Below are 16967 nucleotides of genomic sequence, written 5' to 3' on the forward strand. Positions count from 1 at the left end.
ATCGTGAGTTTTCATACAATCCAATCCCTGGGCCTTCCTGATGACACACTTCAGTCAACATTTTCAAACTTGGGTGCCTAAGTTTAGTCACCTAAAATCCACACTGCAGCACTGATTTTCAAAGGTGTTAAAGCACCCAGAACTCTTAGTGATGACAGTTGGAATTGTGGGTACTTGCTACCACGGGAACTGTACCCTGCGTCAGACACCCACGTTTGAACATTTTGGTCTTCCTCTTTCAGATCTCTAGCATTCTAACCTGGGGGTAAATTGTACACTGTGTCATGGCAACCTGAAGTCTTGACTGGCTAAAAAGTGACTGGTATTTAGTGAGACTCTTCTGTTCAAATCTTTTTCTGAAATATCATCCTTTTGAATCAGTTACAGTAGTTTCTGTTTTTCTTTGGAAACCTCACTGATTCCTGCAAAGGCGTCAGTGCAGTTAGATTGGATCTCCACCAGCGTACGTAAGCTCAGAATCTGGCATCATATTTTAAACCTCCTCTGAAGTGTCAGTTTATGCTACCTATCCTTAGGCTTGGAAGGGGTAGATTTTTATCAGTAAAAAAGTCAGTAAACATCCATTTCACCACACACCCTAATCCACGAAAAAAAAATATTTCCATTGATCATCTAAATTTACAAGATAGGCAAAGTAAGGAAAATGCTGTCTGAGAACTTATTACAGTCTGATTTAAGGATATTTACTTTGTATATTTTGAAGGGATGTTGACAATTTGTGTTAGAAAGCTTTTGATTTTTTAAAATCGCAGTGTCTAATCGTCATTAAATAATTATTGTCTGACCTCCCTGTAATTTTCTGCAACTGTGAAAAATTTAAAATAGATAGAAATTGAAAAGTGTGCTTAAAACTCAATGTCCTGCAACTGTGAACATCTATATTGATAAAAATTAAAAATACGAAAAATAAACAGTGATATTATTCATCAAAACTTTAAAAAAATAAAAGTCTAATTCTGCCAACTCTACCTATTCTATGTAAAGCTGAACTGCAGCATATAAAGGTATATAGTTATTCACAAGAGAACAATGTATGCTATGTACAGCAGCTCTTATGTAAGACAAAGAACATATACATATTTTCAACTTATAAATTACCTTCATTTTTCAAAGAAGCCCAAAAAGGTGAAGATTTCCAAGCTGTGCGGTTATTAAATGCTCAAATCAGAAAAAAGTGCAGTGCCATTAAAACCTTCCTCTGTCACTTCCTGATTGTACTCTACAGTAGTTTACTGACCTCTCCAAAAATAACAGCTACCTCATCTCTCTCCGTATGGCAGCCCATTTACTTAAAGCATGTTTTTCTATAAAGCAATGGTTAAAAAACGAATAAAAAAATACAAATCGGTGAAAATAAAAAGATGTCAAAAACAAATATAAACCAAAGAAATTTATTTTCATTGACAAAAATACAGGATACAAAATGATATTGGGCCCATCTGCTTAAAGAGCTAATGACAGGAAGGAGATGCTACAGTTCTAACTGAAAGCATCTGTGCTAATTCATAAGGACCTCCATCTGCACCAGTCTTGCATTCGTGTCTCCTGACGTTCTGTAGGGGATCATTCCAGCAAACGTTATCAGTGCACGAGCTTGGGATCGGAGTTGCTAAGAAATAAAAAAATTAAGTACTGGTTACTTTAAATTAGGTCCATCGAAATACCATTCAACTCTGAACAGTGGTTCATTTAAAGACTCATTTATTAAACACTCCCAAATCAAACAGGCACAGATAATCTTTCTTTCACACTGTTACTCTTCTGACAATGCTTCTCCACGTTTAGCAAGGAAATCCAATTATTTTCATTTGTGACTGTCAAAAGTATGTTCAGTCACCCATTCATTTAAAAATCCCATTGATGTAAAGTTTCTCCAGAAAAGGCTTTTTCAGCAACAGAGTATTACCCTGCTGCAAGAACAATCTCACTGATTTCCATCACTGTATCAAAATTCTTCTCTACTTTAAAAGAAGACTACGAAATGCAAAAAAAAAAAAAAAAAAAAAATCACATCAATGCAATGTGACAATTGACACTTTAAAGCACTAATGAAAGGAAATACAAACTTATTGATCCTGGAAGTCAGCCACACTACACATACATTTAGGTCTTCGTTCTCTATTACACTAAGGCCCTTACCCACACTGGCAGAGTGGGTTATACTCCTTGTAAGGTGCCTTTGCTCTGCCACAGCAGTGAACATAACTGAGAATCAGGCCTATAAAGGTATTAAATTAAAGTTAACACCCTCTACTGTAACAGAAAATATGATACGTGCACGAAGGTGGCCAAGGTGCAGCTGCAGCATCCAAAACTATTTTTCTTAAATTTCCTGAATTAAAAAAATTAAATGCGTAAAAACCAACTCCGGGATCTTGAGAATGTTTCAGGTTACATGGTTAGGTTAGCCACAATCTGTGCATAATAAATCTGAGGCTGAAAACTGAGGCTTTTTGTCAGCCTGCAGTAAGGTTTTCCTCCTAAACATGAAGTATCCTTAAATTGTTATACTGAAAAGTCTGTGTTTAGAGACATAATGAGACTCAAGATCATTCTTCAGTCTGCTGGATGAATTGGGAAGTTGAAGCAACCATGATTGTTGTGGGCATATCAATGGTTAATCAAGGGCAGGATGAATCAGGGTACAGGGATTTACAAACTGCAGAGTTATTGAACCCTATTGTATAACTGGAGTCAGTAACAACAGCACCCCGGCACCCTATCTGGGCAAGACCCTCCCTTTTCAATACAATATTACACCGGTTATTTGGCCAATGGAAACAGAACCTGGCTGGGTGTAATTTAATAAGGGCATCCACATTTGGCTAATGCATAAATGCAGTGTCTCAAATGTAAGGAAAATTGGAATAATATTATTATAGGAAAATACTAAACAATTTTCATTTAATATGGAGATCAAACATCATTTTATTCCACTTGTGATATATAAATAACATGTGTATAAACCCCTGGGAAGGGAGGATCAGAGGGACTTCAGCTCTGTTTTCTAAAGGTATGGCACTACACAAAACCAGACGTCACAGCTGCAATACATCAGCACATTTTGACCCGGGGCTGCAATCCTGTTGGTCATCCCTCCCAAGGTAAGCAAGGTTGGGCTGAGTAAGGATTTGGATGAGAGGCCTCCAAGAACACCAACGTGCGGCAAGCGGTGCTGCTGGTGATTCAACAGGGGGCACTCTTCCCGCCAAGTCAGGGCTGAACCACTGCAGCAGCAATTCATTGCTGGAGGTGATCTCTCAAGGGAGATGCAAAGCCGAGGTTCTGACGATCTGCAGTCGCTCAGATTCCATTGCAATTTATGAGACAGTAGGTTATTTAATACATTTCATTTAAGGCCAGAAGGGACCATCAGATCATCTAGCCTGACCTCCTGTATATTAGAGGCAATTAAATTTCACCCAGTTAGTCTTGTGTTGAGCCCAGTAACCTGGGTTTCACTGGGGGTATGTCTACACTGAAACGTAAGCCCGTGCTTGAGCCCAGGCTCAAGCCTAATTCCCTTTGTGTCTACACTGCAATTGTGCCTACCCAGGGCTCGGACCCAGGGTCCAAAGACTCTGCAGGGCTGGAGGGTCCCAGCCGGGACCTAGGGTCTGAGCCCTACTGCTTTGCAGCATAGATGCAGCCCCACTTGACTCAGGTACCAGGAATGAGCCGGAAATATCCCACAATTCCATGGGACAACTTCCTTAGCCCGCTCTGTCCCAATAATCTGCAATCCATTCTGCTGAAAATGGAAGCCATGATAACAGCTCAGGTCAGCAGTAACCCATTCTGTTCTGAGCACCAATTTGCAAGCACACTATCAGAGAGCTTCCTGGGTTTGCAATGGAGAAAGAACCCATCAAGCCTTTTGCAAAGCGAGCTGCTTCCTGGTAACGTGCAGGGCGGGCAGTAACTTTTCCCCACAGTGCAGCACGGTCCTAGGGCTAGATCAGCGATACTTTGGAGGGCAGGGGGGAGCACTAGAGACTGTGGGACAGAGTTACTTCGACTCGGGTTTGTGCACTGCATTGTGGACACCAGAGCCCTAGGTTCGAGCACAAGTTAGAAAATTCTTAACACAGGGTTAAAATACAGTGTAGATGCTCAAGCCCAGGGTTCCCTCACGTGGGTCAGCTGACTCGAGTCCCACTAACCTTGGGTTTACATTGCAGTGTAGACATACCCTAAGGCATTTCAGTCCTCAGGCAGAGAACAGAAGGAAGAAGGTTGCTACCAATGCCTGAGGCCTCTGCAATAGCAGGAAAATTATTAAGTGAGATAGGGGAATATTAATCTCTGTAACCTAGCCAAATCCCAAATCAGATGACAACTTTCTGTACACAGACTCTGAATCACCCCTGCATTTTCTCCCACCATCAACATTTTTCTTTTACGCTCTCCCTAAGCTGTTGGGCACAGTTGCTGGGCAGCCACATTTTGCCCCACAGGTGGGCTGCATATTAGCAGTGGGCGAAGTGATCACCGAGTAGAATGGAATCGGTTACGTTTGTAAAAGTGCGGGATGATTCTTTGAGATGAAAGCGCTGTACAGAAAGGCAAGAGATTATTCCTATGATGAATACTAACACTGAGGAGCAGGGAATAAATGCTGAGCAAACCTCTTTAAAGTCAGTGCATTTACTGTTCCCCTTATCTTTTCATTGGCGATGATATGGGAGTCAACATATTTTTAAAAAGCCATTCTGAACCCCAGCAGTAACTCATCAGTAACGGGTGGAGGTTTTCGGAGAAGGTTAAAAGAAGTCGAGAGATGTAGGTGTTCCATTGGTTGTAATTCCTTAAGGAACATTCAGGAAGAAATCAACGAAACAAAACAACGCAACTTTCACTTGTGCCTTGAAAAAAAAAAAACCTGCAAATAAAAAACGCACTGTGGCTTTTTCACTTCCTCCGCCAGGAGCATGCCCTTCAGCTGTCCCAAAGAGTTAATAGCAAATCACTGGGCGAGTGTATTACATGGCAATGACGTGTTAATTAGGGTTTAGCTGCTGCTGCCATTAAAAACATGCTTTCCCAGATCGTAATGTGGCTTGCTGTAATCTGTTTCGGACTGAAACTTGGCAAACAGACCAGGTCTGGCTGGATAGGATTTTGTTTCTTAATCCACGATGCCAATTAATTTCATCATTAAATAAATTTCTAAAAATTGCTCTATTTAAAAACCTGGCTATTTAAAAAATATTTTAAAAGGTAGCTTGGCTTTCAGCTGGCATTAGGAAAGCGAGAGATGAGATGATGCTTATTATTTTAATGGAAGCAGGAAGATTGAAAAAGCCAAAAAGCGCACGCGTACCACCACTGGTGGTATTCTTACACATCCCCATTGCTGTGTGCTCTATATGGACCTATACAACTCCCCCTGATTTCACTGGAATATGGCTCAAGATGGTCACCCCAGTGGCCCTATTTGGCAACAGTGGGCACATTTAAGTGGCGATTAAGAGAATTAGGTTCTTCTAACTCAGGGTCCCATTCTCCCCTGAGTAGGAATAACCTACATGGGGACGGGAAACTGCAAGAAGTGCTACTTGTGACATTTCCTATTAGTTCTCCCGAAGAGAGGAGGGGTCCCCTACCACTGAAGAAGCTAAAGGGCTCCAGGAGGCAGTTGCAGGTCTCTAGAGATCTGATGAAGGTAACGGATCTCTCTGTGAATAACCTTTGACTCTACACTGCTGCCCAGCCTCTCCTCATCTTGCCGAATCCCCTGGACAATGCTGACAAGAGCCAGGCTGCCAGGAGCTTTCCCTAGAATCTCTCCCCGGGAGGGGCGGGTTTGTATTTTCCAAATCTGCAGAGGGGGAAGTGCTCTACAGGAACTTGTGTTGGCTTCCCCTGCTGATTTGGGTGGGCGAGATTTTGCTGGAGCAAGGCCCCTTCCTTCTCTCATCCACTCCCCCCACCAAAAAATAAGCACCCCAACAACAACAAAACTGGAATGCCACAGAGCCATCCCACCCCGGTGGGGTTTCTGCATGGTACGGCGAAAGGGAAGCACGCTAGAGAGCCATTAACTACCTCTCCTTCCATGCCCCAGGGGTGAGATCTGTGGGTCTGAGCTCTTCTTTGCAGAAGGAAGGGGAGGATGGTGGCCATAGTTTTGTGGTTTTTTTACATCCCCCAGCAAATGTAACTAATTCCACAGGAGGGAGATGTCTTCATTCTTGTGGAGCTATGATCAGCACCACTGTCCTCTTCTCCCACAAGTGACTCCACTGAACAGGGCACAGCAGCCATACCGCCCACTGCAACGTCTAAGAGTAAGCTACTGTTGCACAGAAGTGGGATGGTACTGAAACCGAAATCCAGTTGTGCCTCTGATCACCACCAAATAGCTACGATGCCATAACTAGGCTAGAAAGCCAGGTAACAAGCTTTCATGCCTGAAATATAAAAGTTAAAAGGATTTTTAAACAAGGAAAATAATCAGCAGCTGTCCACAACTGCAATAGCATAGGAATGCACAGGCTGCTCACTGAACACCTTCACAGCAAAGAAGCTGACATTATAATGGCTCCGGAAAACATACGTTTCGTTTTATGCAAAGTCCTGCTAGCTAGCAGCTAATCCTGTCAATGATCAGCTCTATAATCCCTGAAAAACCATGCACCTTGCAGTGGGACTTGCTGGAGTTATACCTCAGTGGAGATGGCAGAAAACAGAACCTACACAATATGGCACAACAAAACACACAGTAGAAGGAAAGGGCTTAACTTAAAAGCAAGGGACTTTGGAGCTAAGGCTGCCGCTCCTCCACCCATACACCAGTTCTGGGATAATATTACAGGTATTATCTTGCATTATTCTGAGATTGCTTCTCATAAGAGTAAGTTCAAAGTGACGTGACAGCCCAACTGCTAAAAGTCCTTCTTTGCTTCTGCCACTCTAGGCTACAATTGTTATTGCAAGATTGTGTTTTGTAGTTAAAATAACCTATACAAGTATAGACTGTACATCAAAGCAAAAAAGTACTTTATCATCTTGATTTTTAAAAAATGTAAACATTACTCTCTTTTAAATGTATCTGTTGTGGAAAAGGTTCTCTCTAACACTGAAATGTGCAAGTCAAGCGATAGTATTTGCCTCGTATGTGATAAACACAGGAAATAAAGCTGACTACGACCTGAGTTATTAACTCTAAAGGGGGAATTGATTTTTTTCCCCCTAACCAGTTAAATTAAAGGCCAAGTTCCTGTATTCCTTACTCAGGCCTATCCATGGGAGGTTTACCTGCATAAAGACTTGAGGTTTGGTCCCAGTCGTAACCAGTAATACTGAAAACTCTCTAGTTCGGTTTAAAGTCTGTCCCTGCAGTGACACATACTGGAGGTTTATTTCGCTGCCCTTGAGTAATTTCTACATGTTCCTAATGTCCTTCCATGTTTCCTTGGTGTGGAAGTTTTGGGATCGTGGGGTCCCTTAAATCCCTCCCCCTCAACCCACCCCACTCAGGTTAAAATGGAAACAAAATCTAGAAATCTGTTTTGCAACATCAGGGACAAAGCACTAACCTAAACGACAGGAGGAGAGGGAGTCAGGTTCTTAACAGTGAACGGTGTAACAGTTAAATCCACTGCATCAATCATTGGATTCAGTGCATTAGTTATGGAACAATAGCTAATAAAGATCCCATCAATGGGCAAATTTATCACACTTTTCTTGATAAGAGCGGGTACAGGATGTAACTACATTTTAAAAATTAGGGTAGTGTGATTGACAATGACATTCTTTCCCAACATTAAAGGGTTGAGCCCCCATACATCTGTGTCCTTACGCTTTTTTTTAAGCCTGCATCCTCACTACAAAGTGGGCAGGCTCAAGCCTCCGTCAACGCAGTGCTTGGGTTCTAACGCACATCCCTAGCCAGGTCAGGTAGCCGAGGCTTAAAGTGCCTCCAAACCCGGGTCAGAGATTTGTGTGTGTGGATCACAGGCTAAAGCCGGGCTAAGAGCCTGGGTTAACTGGAATGTAGACATACCCTAAGCAAGCTGTCTTGTAAGTGAAGAACAAGTCAGTCTAAGATAGTGACCATCTGAGGTTCATTGTTACATGCATTTGAGACCCAAAATCTTGAAACAAAAGAAGAAAGCATTCAGAAAACATCACTGACCGACGATAAGGGCTATAACCTTACCGAATCTCTATCCTCCATTACACGCTGGGGTCTTGCAGGAGTGGCAGGGCTTGTGCCTTTCATCCTCTTATATTGCGTGAACAAAATATTCATGGTCGCAAGAAGGACCTCAGATAAATTGTGTCTGATCTATGCAAAGAAAAAAAGAACACAAGGGAATGAAGAGCAGGTCAATATGGAGTCATTACTGTTAGTACAAGAGGTCAGAAAGCCGAGCACTATCTGTTGTTTATACAGAAGGATGTGTTGAGAAATGCCACCTTATAATTAACTTGATTTGAAGATGACTGGGTCATAACAAATAGAGGATTGTGACTTCAGGTGGGGAATGAGCAGCAGGAGAATATGAACTTTGAAGAAACAAAATACACTGATTTATGGCAAATATCCAAAGAAATAAAACCGGAGGGAAGAAAAAAGTTGATGACATCAGCTGAACTGCTGCTAAACAGGACAGATTTCCAAGGTTTCCATGAAGACACTATAGACTTGATTTACCAATCTAGGACATGAAGAGTGAAACTGAAAACAGTACCTTTTCCATTCTTAGTACTGTATGATTCATTGCTCCAAACAGAGTCAAGAGATGACAGCAATGCTGTCACATCAGCATGGGCACAGTCCCTGAGCATTAGGCTGTCACTCATTAGGTCAGTCTCCTACTCCTGTATTCATTTCCAAGCTGACAATACCAAGCAAGACATTTTCTTAAAACGTTGTTGTGAGATCAACTGAACTGGACTTGAAAGACCAAGAAAGGCAACCACTATTCAGTATTCGAAACCGGGTATTACACTGAAGAGATTGCTTTCAAATGGCTCCAGACACTCTTCTCTTTTAAATTCTGATCTAACCCTTATGTCAAAAGGCTGTAGTTCTTCGTTAGAAACTGGTAGGCAGAGAGGATGCTTTACAGATGGGCCATGCTATGGAATGTTAGAAAATTCCCCCTGCTGCTACCATCAATTATGCTGCAGCAGTGAGGGGGTTTTTTTCCCTAAAATTCTGTGGCGTTAGCTATGGGCATGGTGGTCATTTTGGATACTAGTTTTTGTGCTAAGATGATAAAAAGCACAGTAAAGGCTGCTCAGGGTGCTTCATCCTCACTAACCATCATGATAGAATAAATGGTAGGAAAATCCTTCTTTTACCACCTCAGCTAGTACTTTGAAGATGGGTGAATTTACAAGCAGAAAGAGTCAAGACCCACAATATTAAACTCTTCAGCTGGATTTGCACCTGTTAGAATCTAAAGCAGTTTGATTACAGGGAAGTGACTTTAGGGCAACAGTCTACCGCATGTATGAGTCAGGAAGGAATCAATAAATTCTAAGGCTTGACGGGAAATGTCATTCATTCATTCACAAGCCTTTCATCTACAAATTCACGTAGCAGCCAAAAACGATTATGCTATTAAAAATTCTCTTTAATATATTTTAAGATTACATCTAACATTTGATAGAATGTTCAAAAGTAAGTGCTAGGGAGGCTTTGCCCCTGGCATGTCAATTTCAATGGACAATCTCCCAGGGTAATTGCTGCAGCCTGCAAACCAGTAATAATTTCCTTTAGTTTGGAAGGAAAGAAACCCACATTCCCTCACACGCTGAGTGGCTGTTGAAAGCATCGAGGGCCCAATTCAATACAAATGTTGAAACTTTTCAAATAAATTTTCTAGAACTCACAAAACACGGTGTGGAAGATTCCAAACAGATCCTGTTCCACAAAATGGATACGAAGTTCTGAGATTTCTAGTGCCTGATCTTAATGCGGCACGAAGGAGCCCAAGTGGTGTAATGGAAAACTTTGCGATCAAAGACTAGAATATGGAATTAATCTGGGCCTGATCAATAATATTTCCAGTTACAAACTATAAAACGGCAAAACTACAGGGCTCTTCCACATAAATAGCATAAGTAGCAAAAGGTTGAGGGCACAAGGCGTTGCTTACTTCATCGCTGAAATTTCTGAAGGCAGCCACCCTCTCTTCCACACAGTCTTGGCTCAGGGGCACGAGCTTTAGATGTTCAATAATCTGCAAAAAGGAGAGCAGGAATAAGAGTAGATTTTAAACGTAATTTCTCTCTACCATATGCTAAGTAACAGGTTTGTAATTTTGAAATGTTTGCAAAGAACCCCATTACGTAACTGAATTGTACCCGATAATGCTATTAGACAGCATTTTACCGCTTACCCATTCATTGACGTAGCATGGACATGTTGGTCTGGGGCTACAAACTGTCTCAAGAAAAAAATCTTCCTGACCAGATTACAGGAAAGAAATACACTTTTTAAACTCCTGTATCATCACTGCACCTTTTAACTCATTCAGTGTAAGATCCCATGACACCTTTTTATTGTTTTAAGTCGTGTTACATGAAATGCTTTGGGTTTGCAAGGGCATCGGTAAGTCTTGTACTTCAAATGGAACTTACATCAAAGGCCCTGTCAAGGTGGCCGGCATGATATTCATCAAAAAATGTGATCAAGTCTAACAGAAGGTAGAATGTGGAGTCAATGGATTTCTTTGTACTTATCCCTTGAGCTTTATATCTGAAAGAAAAAAAAAAGTGTTTATAATTTTACTGTGCAAAACAGCATCCACTTATAGACATGAGTCCCTAACTTGCAATTCCTTGGAAGATCAGGCTTGAAGCAAAAAGACAGAGGCATCTAACAACAAAAAAGGCAGCTTTCATTTCTCTTAACCGTAACAGAGTTTCTGGCGGCTTTCTCTTTGGCTCACTTTAATTATTCCTCCCACTCCTAATTCTTACTCACAAATAAAATGTTTATTTACATTTACATTGCTAATGTTTCCATATGCAAGTGACAACTGGCTACGGAAACTGGAATCCTATTTATCTGATGGGCAGGTGTGGTCTAAGCATCTCTAAAATACTGCTTATACAGCATAGTTACCTGTGAAACTTGCTGCCTTGGGATATTCAGGCAAATACCTTAGTAAGTCTTAAAAAAGGGTTAGACACTTAGGAATATTATTTCTAGCTATACTACTTAGAACAGAAATACAAAAGCTACCAATCCTCATTCTTTATAGTCTGAACAGATTGCCAACAGGGTCTGTTTCTCTTCCCCACTCCAGTACTACAGTGCAGTTGGTCCAGTGCATTATATAGACTTTTAACCATCTGTCCTCTGATGCATCTTGTATTAGCCACTGCTGGGGACAGAATACCAAACTAGATGGACATTTGGTCTACTGCGTATATGGCATGTCCTCTGTTTCTGCGAAATGGTGCAAGAAGGTGATCACTGGCTCAAGTGCTGCTTGTGTCACTAAAACATTGTCCACAATACATAAGCTGAAGAAAAGCCCTATACAATAATTAAATGGGAAAAAGAAACCCATGGCCTAGTCAAGTGTCCTGAACATTAGGAAGCACAAGGTGGGGAGAAAAAGCAGAAGTGGCTGACCTAGCCGTTGATGGTATGGCTGTAAAGCAGTACTATAGAACAGTCATGTTTAGAAGTCCCCCTCATGGAGACTGAAACAAGCTATTAAAGTGCTACTGTAGATTCTGTTAGATCATAAATTCTAACCATCGGCTTCATTCTTCTTGATGGCTGCTGAATATCATATTAAGTCAATATAGTACTAATTTTCACTCTTGTTTTAACCCACACTATCAGGAGATAGGATAAATTGAAACAGTGACCTGAAAATATCACTTTTCAGTAAAGAAAGTCAAAGATAGGCTAAAACTCAACACATCATTTTAAAAGACAGAAATGCTTGGAGATTTGCTTAGTTTATTTTATTTATTTTTTGCACAGCAGAAGGTACTATGGTAAGAATTAAGAAGTTTTCTAAAAGCACCGGGATTTTCCTTTATTGAAACACAGGAATTCCCATACTTCATCAGAAGCATGATGTATAGTATCCTGTCTCTGACAACAGCCCCTATCAGATGTTTCAAAGGAAGATGTAAAAATGGGACTATTTGCAACAACATGCCAATGAGAGCAGTTTACTCCTAACCCCAGAAAGTTGGTGGTGCAGGAAGGCTGAAGACCCTTATAAATGTTTATCCCAGTTAGTGTACTGTAACGGCAAATGACAATCTTACTGTTCATATAAACATCTTCCTTTTTGGATTCCTATAACGCGCTTTATCTCAATAACATTTTGTGGCAGGACTGGTTCACTTCATCTTCTGTAAAACAGCCTTATCCATTTTGAGTTTAAATCTGTTGCCTTTTTAATCCAATGCTATCTTCTTAAAACAGCAATGAAACAAACCTGGTTCTTGGAAAACCAAGTTTTCAGGATGCTAACCTCCAACACTTCCATCTGGTCTCCAATTCTCTCAAAACAGCCCCAGTCATTAAAGCTTATTCTTAATTCAAACTTTAAGTTAGTGGGTTGCACTACTACTAACTAACAACTACTACTCACTAATTTGCCTAGGGAAATTTCATTAAAAATTCTCTTTCTAAAACATACAACTAATTATACTTACTGCTGTCTAGATTATCTCTCTCTCCCCACCACCCTCCTTCTTTCCAGTGATATTGCAAGTCTCCTTTTCTAATTTGACCAAGGGTAATATATCTTGCTTCTGTCACATTCATCTGACCAGGAACACGAGATTACATTTTCTATTTGTGTAATATACAGTAATTAAAAGCAGGGCAGGGCAAGTTCTGCCCCTTCTCCATTGAAATCATCAGTAAGGATACTGCTCAAGCCAGCATGAGCAAGGTTAAGAAAATCCCCAGTGTATTGACTGTCAGAGGTGTAGAAACCTGAACTGGAATGGTCAGGTACACTCTAGTCACTTTGCAGTCTCAGACATCCAACTCCCAGTCTTACCTCTCTGCAATGGAATGTGCCATATTCTTCAGCCTCTCTTTGTTAGACTGGGGAGTGCTGATCTGTGGAACCACAGGACTGAGTAATTTATTAATCAGTTCTAATACCTTATCTGGATTCTGTTAAATAAAAAGACATGAAAGAAAAAGCAATGTTACAGAACCTGGCTCTCGCACCTTGTGAAGAAAATGTAAAAAGTCCTGATCCTGTGGGTGCTGAGTGTCTCCCCATTGAGAGCAGAGATTGGGCACTCCATTATTACCGGTTAGATAGCCATCTGTTATACCAGAAAATTGGAAAAGCACGTGGCATTCCATTCCCTATTAAACAGCTGGCTACCGCACCATTCTCTTTGACTTCAGATAGATTTCAATAGCAAAGTAAGTGTACCTACTGCAATAAAGGCCCTATTGTTTTAGCCTTGTTTCCAAGTGCTATTTCAATTAAATATGAAGAACACACACTGGGTAAATTGCTTTGCTGGCTAGAACAATCTTGCTCATGAAAACAATTATTCGAAAAGTGGATTGTACATCGATCAGGAACCTAGACTGCTTAAGGACCATATAGTTAAATCCCAGTACGGGTTGGATGCTAAGATCCAAGTCCTCTTTGCTTTACTTTCGAGTCACCTCAGTAAAGCCAATGGAAGAGCTATAGAATGAGATGAGCAAGATTTGGGCTTAATATTGTCAAGACAGTTCACGTTCTGAGATTAAAATAACCTTCAAATCAATGTTGATGTGTTTTAAAATAAAATGAAATAGGTAGATATGGATGGCAGCTATGAGAACACATTTACCTTTGCAAGGTCGTAAAGTTTTGCAGCTTCTTCAAATAATCCTTTATTTTCTGCCGCTGAAGCAACTTTGTTAATAATAGGTTTTGTGTCACTAGTAAACTTGTCTATCACTCCTGGCTGATGAGACAAGACAAAAGGGGAGGAAGAGGGGGAAAAAGCATTTGAAATCAGACAGACAGTTTTTAAATTCCTGGAATATTCTGTCAAGGCAATGAATAGTATACATGTCAGGTTGTGGTCAGAATGGACTGTACATTTCCATGGGAACAAATAAGAAGGCCACATTAAAAATAGAAAGAGTTCTTGTAAGAGAAGAGTTCTCCAACTGGGGAGTGAGCACGGAAATATCAGCTGTTTCTAATTTATTCAAAATGACCCACATAAGAGGTCAAATTCTAAATTATTTTAATTTGCTGAAGACATCACCAGGGAGAACAGTGAAACACAAAAGACTTGGGCATATAACACTTCAGAGGCTTCGGAAAGGTTGTATATATGGTTTGACAGGTTGCAAAAATGTTATGCTGACAAACGAAAGGCAAGAGTTATTAGCACAAAGAAAAAGTACAAAATAAAAGGGAGAGAAAAAAAACGTCCAGAGGTTTCTGAGAAGGACATAGGAGCAGTATAAAAATGGGATCACATAAATTCCTGGAAATATTCACTACTTTAAAAATGGTTCTGAATTCTGGTCTCACTGTCTTCATAAACAAACAGTTACACTTGAAAGGAATCAAGTAAAAGCACGAAAACAGGAATAATCATTAAAGATAACCTGAAACCTCTCTCTCTAAATATACCACACACAGAAATATAAAAAGGAAAAACACAGGGAAAGATCATTGCATAAAAGAAAATAGGGCAACCTATGCTTGATGCTTTTAGCCTAAAAACCGATAAAAGCCGACAGGGGAGAAATGTCCAAAGAAAAATTCTGTCAGAAATCAAAAGTACTTTTTGACACTGGTAAGTGTAAAACATCAGGCAAGATTATTGAGATCTGAAGATGTTAGGGAATTAGGTTTATGCTCCAAACTAAGGAGCACAAAGAAAAATGGGGCTTCATTGAACAGAAACTTTTTATTCATTTTCCAGAACTGTATACAGTTTAAAAAACGAAGCTCAAGTTTTCTCCTACCCTAGGTGTGTGCGTACATTTTAGTTGTTTGGGGGTTTTTTGTTTTTTGCAGCAGTAACAAGATTCATTACTCAGTTAAGACGACTGATTCTTTGATCAGATATTCATCTTCATTTGTATGGAGAGACAGGATCACTTACTTGTGCTATGCCTTTGGTATGTTAGCCCTCATTTCCTTAGTCATAAGGATTTGTAAGGGGTTGCAACACATTTCTCCTTTGAAGCGAATGAGTATATATATATTCCACATTAACAACAGAAGAAAAAAATTTTTCACAGGCTATTTATGGGTGCAGCTACTGGTTTATTATATAAGCCTTCTTTAACCCAAAACCTAAATCCAACGCCAAAATCTTGGCTGTTGATTACAGAACAGATGAAATCCTGGCCTCACTGAAGTCAGTTGAGAATTTTGCCACCGAATTCAATAGAGCCAGGATTTCACACTATGCCTTTTGTCTCTTTAGATATATACTTTAACTATATCCTCTTTTCATTCTAGACCCCTTGTAATTTGCCTTCCTCCTTGCCAACCATCACCCCTTCACAATTAAGCAGTTCACAATGACTTTGTGCTTGCAGCAATAGTCTGCATGCAAACATGGTATTACCTTAGCTGTGAAAAAATGCAGGAAAGCCAGAAATTGACTCGAGAATAACTGGAAAATCATCTTGTGTGCATGCACACACATCCATCCACGCCCAGAGAACGAGATACATATCATATCATACATATACACAAAATGCTCTCAACTCACCTTCCTACTGCCATCATTCTCCAGCTTCCCCAGAATCATATCAAACTACAGGCACACAAAAAAAATAAGAAAGAAAGGAAATTAACTGCATACCTACTGCAACACACTTGGTAGCAGCCTAAAGTTGCAGTCCTGAGTATACCACAAACAGAGCACTCAGTGAAGCCAAGATTTTTATTTAAAATAAATACATAAAAATGCAAACACCTCTGGTGCTGTATTAAACTAACACCAAACATATGGTCATACGGCCTTTCTGAGAAATAGATCAGTTCTCTCTTGATCCATGCAATGGGAGAGAAACAGACCAGGAGAGAAATTAGATGTCTCAGGCCAATTTGGCTTAAGTAGTGCACAAGGCCTTGAATTGGCCTTCTATAAAGGGGTGAATTGCACTTTAAGTGAAGAAAACGGTGACCCAAACATACCTCTCTACTTTCGATTACTAGCTCACTAACACAACGCAAGAACATGTTCTCTCCTTGGCTATCCTTCTCGTTCCTGCAAAATACAAACAAAACAAAAGAAACAAAATGTGTGTTTCACAGACAGTCTATGGTTATTGCTAACATAATATAACTGTGCCACTGAATTTTAGACCCAGGCTCCTACCTGAGAAAGTAAAAATACTGCAGAGCTTCCCTTGGGTCCGTTGACTCAAATTTACGGGTGTAGAGCATCAAAAGGCGAACGAAATTAAGGCGCCTCATGCCGGGAGGGTCGCCAGCTTCATGACTTACTGTGACATTGGAAATAACATGGACCAAAAAAAGATTTCTTAGCATCAGACATTTTGGCACCATCCTACATTAAACAAAAGATCAAAGCAGTGTTTCATCCAAGACACTCACTCACTCTGTGAATATCTAAACAGACCCACATGGTTAACCCTTAGGGAACGCTGGCATGTTTCACTGTTGGTTCAAATGATGGGTTAGGATGGATATGTCCACCTGCAGTCTCTCCAGGGTTAAAGGCCAGGGCCGAATGGTAGTGGGAAGCATGCAGGACTTACACAGCTGTGCGCTCTGCCCAGAAGATTTCAGGAGCAGCTTTAACTCAAAGAGGACCAAAGCAATGTGAACAGCATGACAACGCAAGCGCTCCATCCGGAAGAGAAAAGCAATTGCCGCTTCAAACTGTGCTGTCAAGAACAATACTTGGAAGTAGAGAAGAGGCTGCTGATTCACTGCAAAATGCGATTCGCCTGAGGAAAGAAACATACCCGTGTCAGTGAATATGATTTT

General features: G+C 40.5%; 1 protein-coding gene across 5 annotated transcripts in view; it reads right to left on the reverse strand.

Annotated features, from left to right (window-relative positions):
- Positions 1-1398: 1398 nt before the first annotated feature.
- Positions 1399-16967, reverse strand: part of NUP93 (nucleoporin 93) — a 122648-nt gene continuing 107079 nt past the window's right edge. For all 5 annotated transcript variants that reach the window (XM_037877557.2, XM_043525981.1, XM_043525979.1 and 2 more), the window contains 10 exons: positions 16736-16927; positions 16333-16459; positions 16149-16221; positions 15721-15765; positions 13825-13941; positions 13023-13141; positions 10621-10738; positions 10137-10220; positions 8186-8314; positions 1399-1630 (listed from right to left, as the gene is read on the reverse strand). In XM_037877557.2, coding sequence (XP_037733485.1) covers positions 1520-1630; positions 8186-8314; positions 10137-10220; positions 10621-10738; positions 13023-13141; positions 13825-13941; positions 15721-15765; positions 16149-16221; positions 16333-16459; positions 16736-16927 — 1115 coding nt within the window. In that variant the 3' untranslated portion in view covers positions 1399-1519. The remainder of the gene's footprint in view (positions 1631-8185; positions 8315-10136; positions 10221-10620; positions 10739-13022; positions 13142-13824; positions 13942-15720; positions 15766-16148; positions 16222-16332; positions 16460-16735; positions 16928-16967) is intronic.

The sequence above is a fragment of the Chelonia mydas genome, chromosome 12 (genome assembly GCF_015237465.2).
Source record: "Chelonia mydas isolate rCheMyd1 chromosome 12, rCheMyd1.pri.v2, whole genome shotgun sequence".
Taxonomy (NCBI): Eukaryota; Metazoa; Chordata; order Testudines; family Cheloniidae; genus Chelonia; species Chelonia mydas.